Genomic DNA, 14,468 nt, shown 5'->3' with positions numbered 1-14,468 from the left:
CGTAAACATACTAAACGTGTCCCAGTTTATTTCCTGTTGCAGTGTATGTTAATCACATCAGCTGACAGGAAATAAACATGGACCCAAGCTGTTTCTTAGCAAGGCAATTCTGTTGCCATTCCTTTGAAATGTGCTAAAACGGAGCGTTTCAGACAGAGCATGAATACAGGTATATTCAGACAGACAGTATGAGAAAAATAATATATTTGTTGAACATTAAATGTAAACATGTTCTAGTAGAAACACAAAATACAAGTATGAACCTGAAAATGAGCACGACATGTCCCCTTTAAATGAAAATGTATTTTTGTGTGTCATTGATCCAATACAGTATATAAGGCTTATTATAATAAGACTCACCCGCCAGCCCTCCGCCTCCATCCCCGTGGCCCTTCCGTTTCTGGAGGATGAAATATGGATTTGCTCTCTCGGTGATCCATAATGCTCCCGCCAGTAACACATCTTCAGGACTGACCCACATAATGCTCCTGGTTTTATTCTAAGGGAACATTTAAACACAGAGGACCATGAAACTGGTCCGACCAGCAGATAGATGTATAGGCCTGATATCCTGCTCCTCTCCTCGACCCTTCAGATATCCTCTCTACTGCTGGATGTCCGAGCGTGAAACGAAAAGACGCGCCTGCAAGTGTTGCTATAATTAGACCAACCAGGATCGGATCGGATCGGATCGGATCGGATCGGCCTGCAAATGTGCAAGTCAAACACCTAATTTCGTGCACTCTTGCAGCAGCAGCAGCCTCTTGTGTGCAGCACACAGGCTCTTCAGTATACAGATGGGTGTCTTTGGTGTTTCGTATCTGCAGCCTGGCTGGGTGTGCAGGTCTGGATCAGTCTTTGTTGTGCATGCTGCTGCTGCGGGGCTGCAGGTGTGATCCCGTCGGTGTCGAGGTCTGCGTGGCTGTTTTTGAGGAGAAATCCTGGTTATAGTCGATCCAAATGGAGACTAGACAGTCTGTTCGCTCTCCCAGCTGCGATGCCCGTCCGTGTACTGAAGCAGAAAGACGATAGTTTGACAGTAAAGCTGAACGCAACGCAGCAGCAGCAGCAGCAGTCCTCTTCTTCTCCTTCTTCTTCTCCTTCTGTCGCGCTGCCGCACGAACGCTAAATACAGCGAGCGCGTCACCGACTGGCCACCGCGCGACGTGAACGCGCAGGAGGCGGAGGCACGTGAGGAAATAAGTTATACAAAAATTTAGAAAATAAAATGAATGAATTAGTTAATTCATTAACAACAAACTCAGGTTTTCCACTTTTTTTTTTATTACAACATTAATCTTGACTTGATCGGTTAGGCTGCGAACTCCTCAAAGATTCAAGATTCAAGCCTTTCATTGTCATTGTGTAGTAAAACGAAATTAGATTGTGACAATCCCATAGGTGCGAATGAAAAGATAATACAATAAAAAAGAGATAGCGCAATATAAATATAAAAAATATAAAAGATAATACAATATAAAATATAAAAATACAATATGTATATTGATGAGATGACAGTTTTGTCAGATTATTGCACACTGTCCGTCAGATAATTATTTAATTATTGCACAGCATCATATCTATAGACCTATTTATCTTGTTCCCAAACATGAGTTGATTGTTTATTTTAATTAATTAATTATTTCTTTTATTATTATTATTATTATTATTATTATTATTATTATTATTATTATTATTTTTTATTACAGTGGTTCTCCCCTAAATTGACACAGATTAGACCACAGACCCCACTTTAATAAGATTTTGTGAAGTGTCCCACGTTTGTGAGGATTTTTGGTTTTAGATGTTTTATTACAGCAAGTGTATTAAACCCATGACCAAAACAGTCATTGTGTTACTTATGGGTGGATTTATAGTGAAAATAAATTATTCCCCTTTTTGCTGGGGGGACCCTTTGGAACCCCCTCAAGGACCCCTGGGGGGTCCTAGGACTCCACTTTGAGAACCACTGGTTTAGTAGCCTACAGTAATCAAAGGTCTGCCCACTCTTTCCACAGGTAATGTCACTCACCTTATATTACGGAGTTGTGAGCTACTGTAAGTCTATAAACATGGCTGTTGATGCAAATCACGCAATATAAACGTTTCCTCTGCTTTGTTTCCATTAAGTCTTTTGAATAACATTACGGCTAGATTAACCTGCTAACCTTGGGCCCCTATTGAACCCCTCTACATACACATACAGTATTTCCCCAACACATTTTGCCCAGAGTCACAGAAACTAACTATGTTGGAATAAAACACTGCACTAAGTTTGCTTTATGTCCGTTAGTTTGAGGAAATTTAACACAAATTTGTCCAAAACTCACTGGCAGGTACAGTCATTCTTTATGCTGAGCAGCCAAATACTCAAACCCACATAACTTTGTTTGAAATTCTAGTGCCGATCCTAACGTTTCCAAAGTAGCGTGATATAGGGCCTAAAGATTTAGTAAAATGCAAGAGCCACTTAAACCTGCAGAAGGCAGAAGACATTTGAGGTGAGAAATAGGCATTACAGTAACAGAATATTGACTCATATTTGATCAGCGCTGCCTAGTTTGACCGTTTGATCAGAGTTTGTGAGTGACTGACAGCTGCTCAAAGACAGCAGGCTCCAGTCCAGCTCTGATTGGTTGTTTTTCTTTGGTCTGTGAAATCTCGCAAATGCCATTAGGAGAACCGGAGGACACAGAGGAACATGATTTTTTTCAGATTACCTGACTCATGTCCTTCTGTCAGGATATATTGACCGTTTTATAAAAATAACTTTTTTTTAAAATAATATTTGCTCCAATTCTACCAACTGCTTCTTTAAGGGGTTTTACCATTTCAGTTGAACTTTAGTGGTGCATTTTACCAAACTAATGTAAATCATCAAATTACCACACAGTTATTGCCACATAGGCATCCTGGCCGGGGGCCTTTCGGGGGCCCTGGGGCCCGAAACAGCCTTGTATAACACACATCAATTCTGGGAACTGTAACAACATTATTGACCTATACTTTTATAAGGATGCTAATGTTATTCCTAAGTAGCCTATCATTATATATATATCATTATATACTGTATACTATCATTAAATTGCTGTAGGAAAGTGATATGAGAGATTGGGAGCAAATACACATATATGACAACTAAATACCACACATACACATTGAGATTATAACAGCTGTGAAGACAGTTTTGTGGGGTTTCCTGAACTTTGAGGCCTTTCAAAAACAGGATGCAGGAAGAGGGAGAGCAGCACTTTATTTATAGGTTGACTCAGCTCAACTGAAACATGCATGGTTTCAGATCAGGGGAGGATTTTTTTTTTTTTTCACCTATTACTTGGATTAAATTCAAATTTGCCCTAATAGTGCCCTGATATCTGTCCTACACCTCAAAGCAATATATCAAAATATGTATTCATTATAGAACTAGAGCCTATAGAGGCTTTTAAATTCAAAATTTTACACAGACACCTTTACTTTTACTTGAAGTAATATATGATGATATGCTCAGGCACAATTCAGGCCATCACATTGAATAAGAAACTTTGTACAGAAAGTGTGGAATAAAATGCATTTTTTTCATGTTAATATGTAACAAAGTATGTACAAATAAACAGTTTTTATCGCTTTTATACTTTTGGAGTTATATAAAAAATAAAATATATAATAGACACTCAAAGCTCCACTATAATAGATACTGTTACCACTTACAAAGATTTTATACAGATTTTGAATCTAGTTTTTAAGTCATTCTCATTTCGATATTCTCCATTCGTTCTCTATGCAATTTGCTATATATAGCCCTTATAAGATGAGAAGTATAAGAAATATATAAATAAAAATAAAAATGTAATAATTATCAAACACCATTCCAACTTCCATGCCTTTATTTATATCTCAGGCAAGACTGACTCTATACTAAGACTTCATGTTGGTTTAAAACCCTTTTCCTATTTTTAGTCTGCCTGATCTCCTTTTGTAATAATGCTTTTAAGCCTGTAACCTCAACACTGTAATCCACAATCATGTTATTTATATCTCTTTTTTTCAGGACAAACTGGGCTATCAGAATATGTACGCCACAGTGATGTCGAATGAATGTATGAATAGTTATATCACCATAAATATACTGTAAAAGAAAAACAAAAATTGACTCTCAGATCTTTATTCAAATCCCATATAACACAATAGTGACTTTTGAAATTTGTTCTTCTAGGCCTTGGTGATCAGGGGGAAAAATAAACATTATAGCCAACACAGATCAGCCAAATTAAATGTGTAAAAGCGTTCACATGTTCAGGTGACCTATATATATATATATATATATACATATATATATATATATATGTATATATATATATATATATATATATATATATATATATATATACACACACATATATATACATATATATATATATATATATATATATATATATATATATATACACACACATGTATATATATATATGTATATATATATACATATATATATACATATATATATACACATATATATAGTATAGTATGACTTTTTTTCACATACTATACTTTGACTTTTCATTTTTTCATCATACTATAATATGACTTTTATTGTTTTCGTCATACTGTCATATGACTTTTTAATTTTTTCTACATACCATTTGACTTTTTTTCTGACAAACTACAATATGATTTTTTTTTCCTTCATACTATAATATTACTTTTTTAATTGATTTCGTCATATTATAATGACTTTTTCTTTCGACATACTATAGTATAACTTTTTATTTTTGACATACTATAGTATGCCTTTTTTCGACATACTATTGTATGACTTCTTTTTAGACATACTATAGTATGACTATTTTTCCGACATACTATAGTATGACTTTTTTTTTACATAGTATACTAAGACTTTTTCAAAAATTTTCGACATACTATTCTATGACTTTTTTTTCTCGACATACTACATTATGACCTTTTTTCCACATAATAAACTATGACTTTTTTTTAATTTTTTTGAAATACTATACTACGACTTTTTTATTTTTTCAACATACTATACTGAGACTTTTTTTTCGTCATACTATAATATGACTTTTTTTTTATTTTTTCGACATACAATACTATGACTTTTTTATTTTTTCAACATACTATACTGACTTTTTTTCAACATATTATACCATGGCAGAAATGTGTTAACTGGCCTGTACTCACTGTTCTTGTTGTTGTGTTAATGAATTGTCTTTTGTCTTGCAATTAAATATATAAAAAAGTAATAATAATAATAATCCTATAATAAAATATAATAAAAGAAAAAAAAGGAAAAAAAAAAAACAGACTATACTATGACTTTTTTTACGACATACTAAACTATGACTTTTTAATTTTTTTTTACATACTATACTATGATTTTTTAAAAAAGGTTTAGGCATACTATAATTTGTCTTTTTTTCATTTTTCGACATACTATAATAAAACTTTTTATTTTTGACATGCTATATGACTTAACTTTTTCGTCATACTATAATATGACTTTTACATTTTTTCAACATACTATATGACTTTTTACTATACTATGTCTTTTTTTATTTTTCGACATACTTTACTTTGATTTTCTTCATACAATATTATTAGTATTTACATACTATACTATGACTTTTATTTTTTTTCATCATACTATAATGACTTTTTAATTTTTTCGAAATACTATGACTTTTTTACGATAAACTATACTATGCCTTTTTTTTATTTTTCGACATACTATATACTATGATTTTTTTTTTTTTCTTTGTACTATAATATACATTTTTTTTATTGATTTCGTCATATGACTTTTTTCAACATACTATAGGATAATTTTATTTTTGACATGCTATGATGACTTACATTTTTTCAACATGCTATATGACTTTTTACTATACTGTCTTTTTTTATTTTTCGACATACTTTACTATGATTTTCTTCATACAATATTACTTTTTTTATTGATTTCGTCATATGACTTTTTTTTCCCGACATACTATAGTATAACTTGTTTTTTTCAACATAATATACTATGACCTTTTTTCCACATACTAAACTATGACTTTTTTATTTTTTTGACATACTTTACTATGACCTTTAAAAAAAATTTGACTATGACTTTTTTAATTTCTTTTTAAAATTTAGTATATTATGACTTTTCAACATACTAAACTATGACTTTTTTTTCCAACATACCAAACTATGACTTTATTGACATGTGATACTATGACTTTTTTATACCATCACATTTTTTATGACAATTTCATGGCATACTATACTAGGACTTTTGTATGGCTCTTTCATTACATACTATAGTATGACTTTTTATGACTACTACAACTACAATAGCTCCTACTACTAAAGTTACCATGCCATAATTATTAATAATTATTACTCTTACCACTACAACTATGCCAACAACTACAACTGCAACAACCTCAGCTATTACTACAACTACTACAACAACTGTTGATTTGATAGTTACCAAATTTTTGTTACATGTGCTCCAGTTCTTGTCTCCTCCGGGCCCTTCGTTTATTCAGCAATCTGAACAGAAAACAGAGAGATTTCCACCAACATTTACAAAACATATCAAGTATCTCCTGCTCCAGTAACAGACCCTGACTCACCACTTTGTAAACAGACTTTTTGCATCAGTTTTCATGGAAGATAGATCAAAACTTTGTACAACACAAAACATAGGTAGGTCCATTGGGTCATACTTTGATAATCTGATCAAATAATCACAACGTGTCTTGTGTTATGATGACTAAGAGTTAAAGTGACTTACATTTAAGGCTGTTTAAGTCACAAATCAAAAAATAACTAAAACATTCATGTAATCAGGTGGTTTCGACAGATACTATGCAATTCCCCTGGATCCATTCTACACCATCTACAGAAGAATAAAAAACATTAAGAATTTCCTTTTTATGAGAAATGAATCTGGGTTTTCTTCTAGTATCTGGGAAAGAAGTTTCATGGCTTACTTCTCTAGCCTATGAAAAGGTAATGAATACTATGTATATGAAAAGGTTGATACCATTCCCTCTCGGTCCTCCTGTTCTGTCAAACAATTGTTTGTTCCACTTCTTAGTTACTGGATCACATCCCCATTCTTCACATGCAGTTTTCACTTCTTCCTTTAAAATAAGGGAAGAAGAACTGTGTGTGTGTTTGAGTTTGGTCATTTTATGGACTTGGTTTGAACTACAGGGGAAAAACCATAAAGGCAGCTTGTTTTAAAACCAATCATTTTTTGCGCTTCAAATGATAAACAGGCTTATTAGCAATCATGCATGAAAGCTGAGACACAAACATGTTACATGAAGCAGGACATATAAAATCTAAGGTTTCACTAACCTGTTACAACATCTTAAGAGCAGAGTGACGATCTGCAGTAGCAGGATGGATACGAAACATCTTTGTTGAAGTAACAAACATCTACATTTACATCTAAATAAACGATTCAGAGCTGTCAGTTTTCAATTGCATCGGATTCCTGGGAAACTACTGTACAGATAAACAAAAGTAATATAATATTGCAATATGTAATATGCGTCATTGAAATTAAACATTTGACAGGCTATTTACGTGGATATATAAATCACACTGATTAATTTCCATAATTTGCCAGCATCAAACTGAAGGAGCTCAAAGAACTGACTGAGAACTGCAGTTGCTTAAGAACATATTTAATTAGGTAAAAGTAACTAATTTTACAGTAATTTCTCTACTCATTTTCATATTGTCAAAAGAAAGTAAAACTGTCTTTTTCAAAGGGATTTCTGTGCTGTTGAGTTTTTCCCACTGTTCAGTGGAAATGAGCACTGTGGCATCAGGTGAAACATTTATATTTTATCAAATATTCCCCAACCAAAACGGATTCTTTGTAAGACTTTCCACTTTCCTTTCACCATGCTGGGTATGAAGGTGTGCTGTATGTTCTCATATCTCACCACACACATCCTGTACATCATCAGGAGTACTGAAGTGCCCCCTCCTTTGGCCAAATACAGAACTTCAGATATTCAATAAAAATGTAACAGTAATGTTCATGTCCATCCAACAGAGGGCAACATGCTCTTCACTTCTTCATCAGTTTCCTTCCTTACAGGACAAAACTATGTGAACACTCAGACATAACACCCATGTGATTGTTGGACATGTCCTTCCAAAACCAAGGGCATTAATATGCTGCTACAACGGCCTCCACTCTTCTTAGAACTCTACACAACACTCTGGATCCTGTCTGGCTGCAGGGACTTGCACTGATCTATTTCGAGCAGCTCTGTTTATTTAATTTCACTGTCGCTCATGGTTTGGGCTTTGCACACTCCCTTGCCGGCAACTTCAAAGGCAGATCCTTTGTAGGTTGCAACACACTGGCCATCCGTGCGTAGGTCTGGCTGAATCAGTTCCCACACCTTCTTTTTGGGGTTCAGCTCTTTGTCTGGTTCACCTGAAATCAAGAAGTCAGTTTGATGCATTAGAAGTCACAAATGCAGGATTTATGAGTCCAGGACTGACATTGTACATGTCCTTGCATAACCGACTCAGGACAGCAAAACCGTGGGTAATATGCTGCCTTCAATCTCCAGGAGAGGCTTTCCTCAAGAATATGGAAACTATCGGCAGGGATTTGTTCCCATTCAGCCGTAAGAGATCAAAGAGGTTTGGCAGTTGCAGCTGTTATCTCATTGATTGCGCTTTGAAAGGTCAGTGGCAACCAAGTTGGCAAGTTGAAATAATTCAAACTTTTAGTGCAGCACTCTGTGGTAATTTCGAGCGGTGCGCCATGCCCAAGCCCCCAGGAAGAACGCCGGGCTTTGAAGCAAATTTTCGTATAGGCCAAACGGTGGAATTACAACTTCCGGGTCCGTCACGTAATGCTATTGGGCCCAAAAATACTTTTCCCCATATACTTACAGTACATTGGGAAAGAGACATCTGTAAATCAGCGGATTTTCCTTCCTACAGTCATATGAATGAGCCCCAGACCGAGGCTGGACCGAGGGCTGGGCAGCGGGGTTCAAGTAAACGCTACTGCGCCTGCTCTATGAGCTCAATGGATGCAGAAGATTGCCGGAAGATCCGAGTATTTTTATCACTCCACATTCAAGCCATTTTGGGTTCATGCACCACTGAGCAACTTTCATAGGAATGAACGGGAGCCCGCCTCCAACACTGTATCCAGTTCTCTTTATACATCCATCACCACGCCAAGAGTAGTGATTCCGCATAGTTGGGCGGCACCGCTCACCCCATAGGAAAACAATGGCACAGCCAGCGCAGAGCGATTTTACCGCTGATCATGTGTAGGCAGCTTTAGGTCAGCGGTCAGGCAGTCAGCGTCCCAAATCCTTCGAAAGGTGTTTGATTGAGTTGAAGAAAGCCATTCTTTACAGACCTTGCTTTCTGGACATAAACAGGAAAGGGCCTTTTCCAAACTGCACACTGCTCTGTATAATATCACCATTGTTGTTGGTTTTTTTGCAGCAAGAAGGTTCAACAATATCATTCATCAAGACAGAGACATTTTGTGCAAAATTATATAATATGCCTAGTGTTGGTTTGGTTGGAAATTAGTTTCATGCTAATGATTAATCTGTAATAGTACCTGGAAAACCCTGGAAAGTAACTCTGTCTCCTGGTGCTGCTCCACTTGGAGGTTTAAGGATTTCAACCTTGTCTGGCGAGCTGGCACACATGAGCATAGCCTGGGACAACACTCCTCTCGTCTTGGCTGGCTTCAGGTTACACAACAGGACTGCCATGTGGTTCTGCATCTGCAGGAGGGACAGAACATTAAACACACATTTACAGCCTATATGTCTTGGGAAATAGAAAACAAAAACATGTTATAGACAATTTATATATGAAAACAGCTCCAAATGTTGTTCATACAATTATGCCAGTGTTAAATAGCTGTGTCCGAGGGTTATGGTTTGTGTGTCTCATTCATAAATCAAAGGAAGCAAATAGGAAACCTTTAGACATTTGAGCCTAGAGACCTCTGCGGCTTACCAAAATTTAAAAAGACGACGAGAGGCAGCTTCTGCCAAAAGCTGAGAACAGGAAGAGTCCAGCATTTCATGAAATGATTTATGCCACATCTTAGGAAATAATAACATTCATTGAGATGAATCCTTTTAGTATTTACTATATTATCTATCTAGGATCACTCATGTTATGATAAATCACTTTAAAAAGGTTTTGGTGCTATGTAAAGTATCTACATGCTATGAAACAGTATTTGTTTGTTTTGCCTAATATACTGTATATCCAAGTATAATAGTCATCAAACTCAAAATGCATTTCCTCAAATATGTCACCCTTGTTTGCTTGACAGAAATAGAGAATATACTGTAAATAAATTCACAAGAGAGTCTAATAAGATTTTGATTTTAGATTTATTGGTTCTTTAAGTCAGGGGTCTGTACAAGCCAGTCATGTATTTTCACAGGCCTTGCTTTGTGCAGGGGGGCCTTGTCATGTTGAAACATGAAAGAGCCTTCTCCAGACTGTTTCTGCAGAGCGCTAGAAAATCCCATCACTGCAGCACCTTCAACACATTTAAGAAGCTAACTTAACATTTTGTCTTCGTGCATGGGAAGGTTGCCTCTTCCAGATATTTTTCTTAAAGTTTTTGGCAAAGTCATACAGTGTTTTGGATACATGACCTGGGCAGGCATATGTTTTGATTTAAATGACACATAGTAGTACAGTATGTGTCCACATACTTTTGGTTTGGGGCTGTTCTTTAGGTTTGGAGTAGGCAATTAAGGGAAATATTACACTACACCACACAATGATATTTTAAACAATAGTGTGGTTCCAACTTTGAGATAACTGTTTAGGGAAAGGCTCTTTCCTGTTTCAACATAACAGTTCCCTGTAGAGCGTGACAGCACTGTTTTCTCTCTGCAGCCTGTTACCTGTTTAACAAACACCTGCACATAAACAACAGCTTCAGTCTGTATTTATACTGTGGACTGTGTCCTGCTTAGAGGACCAGGAACCATTTCTACTGGCACAATGCCTTTATATTATTTATTAATTATTTGCGTCCGTATTTGATATTCTGATTGTGAATTCATTATTTAACAACCCAGAATATTATTATAGTGTCTATCGAACACGGGAAATTATTAGGCTAAATGTTTCAGGGAAAATTCAAATGATGTAACTCATATCGAACCCGATGCTCAGGAATTATCAGCCTCACAAATGACTGAATGGAACTGACAATAAATTATGTAAAAAGTGTTTGTTGCTGACAGACAGACGGTCCTACTCGCTCTGTCTTTAATTGTATCCTTAATAAAAGTTAATGGGGGAAATAACAGATCATGAAAAGAAAAACTCTTTCTAATAAAAGAAGAAAGTTGTTTGACCTCTGTTTGTTGTCATGTGTTAAACAGCTCTTTCAGTGACATGCTGCTTCAGCCGCGGTGTGTGAAGGAGAGATCCTGCTATTTCTGCTGCTGGAACACTTTACCATCAACATGGTCCGTTTGTTATTCGTTTGTTATTTTAACTAGATGGTGAATCAGAAGACAACTGAACTATAAAACTATTCAAATGTGATCTCTCTTCTCTCCGGTATGAAACTCCAGTGATGTTGACATGAATCAGATCAGTCCGATCGGCAGCAGCGTCCAATCAATAACTGATATCCAATAAGGGGGCGTGTCGGTCGGACAAAGACTCCCGCGGAGGATACACAACGTTTCCTCGCTCTCATCTCCTCCAGAAGCCTCCTTTCTCCTCGTCTCCTCAGTGCATTTAAGGGATTGGAAGATTTTCCATGATGGCAGAGAGGGCGGGTCAAGCGAGGAGATAGGGCTTGAGGAAGCATGAGTTAGCACAATGAAAAGGACCCCCTTGAGTCCAAGTGGACGTTTGTACCAAATTTGAAGAAATTCCCTATCAGGCGTTCCTGAGATATCGCGTTCACGAGAATGGGACGGACGTAAGGTCACAGTGGCCTTGACCTTTGACCTCCAAAATCTAATGAGTTCCTCCTTGAGTCCAAGTGGACATTTGTACCAAATTTGAAGAAATCCCCTCCAGGGCTTCCTGAGATATCGCGTTCACGAGAATGGTAGAGACAACCCAAAAACATAATGCCACTGGCCATGGCTGTCGCTGGTGCAGAGGCATAAGGAAAATTTACAGACAAAACAATTAATCAAGAAAATAATCAGTAACTTCATTAAGTCAAAATAAAAGGTAGTTGAAGCCCTATTAATTACACCTAAAAATCATATGATATTCAAGAAATTCCTTAATCCCACAACACATTAAATACAAGAGTAATATTGTACCTGGTCCAGAGGTATGTGCTTAGCTAGCTCGCTGACCACTGTCCTGGGAGAAGCCTCTCCAACATCGACCTGCTCCAAATACAGACTGTCGGCCTCTGGAAGCTGCACAGTTGTGATTATACGTCCAACGCGCAGGTCCAGACGAGACACGTCCACCTTGGCTTCATCTTGGCTTGGAGCTGCCTGCTTCTTCTCTGCTTTCTCCCGTCCTGGCATCAAAGAAAGAAAAGTACTATTATAATAATCAAGCACACAAACTCACAATGGATTTAAAATGTTTATATGTTTCTTCACAGTGGAAAGTGTTGTTCATTTTCAGCACAGAAAGACAGTAGATATTTATCAAGTGAAAGTTTGAATGAAGACAGGCATCCGTGAGCATGATATGACCCCTGGGGGTCCCTGGATCACACTTTGAAAACCAACGCAATAGGCAATTCAGATTTATTTATATAGCACATTTCAGGTGCTTTACATTGGCAAAGAAAAGCATTATGATATTTAAAGACAATAAGGGAGCAAATGTCTGCAGCCAGGTCCCAAAGTCCTGTAGAAATAGACTGTTACAAGAGCAACTGGAGGGAGGGCTGGGGTCTCAACATAAATGCAATTTATAGGTGTCATGTTGCCAAAAGTATGTGGACACTCCATGTGTTTGTATGAACTCACCTTTGGGCTTGTTGTAGGTGGACACTCGTCCTCTGAAGCCCATCTCATGCAGCTCCCTGCGGACCGTCCTGGGGCTCACGGTGGCCCCGGAGGCGGTCTGAAACTCGGCGGTGAGCGCCTCCACGGACGGAGAGCAGTTCTCCAGAGCTACTTTCTCCAACACCTGTCGGTCCTCTTCCTTCAGCTTGTGTGGTCGGCCGCTCCGAGGCAGAGCCGTGGTGATGCCTCCACGTTTCCACTTCAGGATGACCGCGCTGACGGTGGACCGAGGCAGGTTCAACAAGGCGGAGATCTCGCGGACAGACTTCTTACACATGTGACATCCGACCACGGTGCCTCTCTGGAAGTCACTGAGCTCCTCGCTGCGACCCATGCTATGATCCTACCCATGGATGTACTGATCCTACCTCTAATGTGTGGAGCCTGAACGCATCCTGCATCCAGTTATCACTCCTCCTCTTCTCCAGGCTTCTTCTTCTGTGTTTCTGCCAGTTTGAATGCTACTACTGCCCTCCACAGGATAACAAAAACACCATCAAATGAAAAAAAGAATAGACCTAGATATATCAAATATAGAAACTATTGGCTACAAGAGCGATAGAAGTCAAAATTACAAGGCAAGAGTGACTTGGTGTGATCAACATTATCCTCAGCAACCTCACATTTATCTAAGACTTTTGCCCCCCATGATATAGATTTTCAAACTTGACAACATTTTCTGAATGGGTCCCATTCAGGGATTTGTATTTCCTGTTGCAAATGGTTAGATTAAAGGGATTGTTTGTAAGAATCAGAAATGCTTGTGAACAGCGACACCTGTGGCCGTTAAGTCAACGAAAGTCAGCGTCCTGTTGCTCAGGCTCGCGCTTGTGCTCGCTCTACAAAGACGTGAACGAGCATCGGTCAAAACAGTGAGGCGACACACGTCAGCTAAAATCACAATATCACTCTATATTTCACCTGCTTGGCAGTAATGTTAGCTGAACAGACGAAGGTCTCTCCATGAATCACTGCTGATCCTAGTGTTGGTTTTTCCTGCTTCAGCCTCCCAACCGCGGCCAGAGAGAACAGGGGAGACACCAGCATCCGGTCGGAGACGATAACGTTTCCCACTGCGGAGCCCCGTCACTTCACAAGACACGGAAAACCTTTGTTGGTCTGGAGGAGCTACAGCAGTTATTTCTGCAAAAACGTCCACTCTACATTCACTAGATATTCTCAGAACTACTAACTCTTCTGCAGTGTGTAGTGTGCGCGCATCCACGTGAGCGGGGGGGGCGAAATAGCGAGAACATGCGCGGTGTGTGAGTGAAGGCTGGCAGGCAGAGGAGCAGAGTACAGCAGAGACTCCGGCCCTGGAGACCAAAGCTACGGTCTCCCCCGCGTCCTCCGACTGTGGCCAACGCTGATTAACAGACGGGCTTCACTAGATATTACTTTGCGGTTTTGGTGCTTCCGTGTAGT

The 14,468-nt window shown here is 37.9% G+C and overlaps 2 protein-coding genes across 2 annotated transcripts in view; both read right to left on the bottom strand.

The window, feature by feature from the left end:
- Positions 1-1,121, bottom strand: part of tbc1d9 (TBC1 domain family, member 9 (with GRAM domain)) — a 30,962-nt gene extending 29,841 nt beyond the window's left edge. Inside the window, exon 1 of the mRNA XM_037764906.1 lies at positions 361-1,121. Coding sequence (XP_037620834.1) covers positions 361-481 — 121 coding nt within the window. The 5' untranslated portion in view covers positions 482-1,121. The remainder of the gene's footprint in view (positions 1-360) is intronic.
- Positions 1,122-6,515: 5,394 nt separating this feature from the next.
- Positions 6,516-13,479, bottom strand: LOC119485974 (aminoacyl tRNA synthase complex-interacting multifunctional protein 1-like). The gene is made up of 4 exons (XM_037765830.1): positions 13,005-13,479; positions 12,336-12,544; positions 9,626-9,794; positions 6,516-8,467 (listed from the first exon to the last, which is right to left on the bottom strand). The coding sequence occupies exons 1-4, from the start codon at positions 13,375-13,377 to the stop codon at positions 8,301-8,303; spliced, it is 918 nt and encodes a 305-aa protein (XP_037621758.1). The 5' UTR covers positions 13,378-13,479; the 3' UTR covers positions 6,516-8,300.
- Between the last annotated feature and the right edge of the window lie 989 nt (positions 13,480-14,468).

Source organism: Sebastes umbrosus, chromosome 3 (genome assembly GCF_015220745.1).
Source record: "Sebastes umbrosus isolate fSebUmb1 chromosome 3, fSebUmb1.pri, whole genome shotgun sequence".
Classification (NCBI taxonomy): Eukaryota; Metazoa; Chordata; class Actinopteri; order Perciformes; family Sebastidae; genus Sebastes; species Sebastes umbrosus.
Note: the sequence above shows the minus strand (reverse complement) of the source record. Positions and strands in the feature narration are given on the sequence as shown.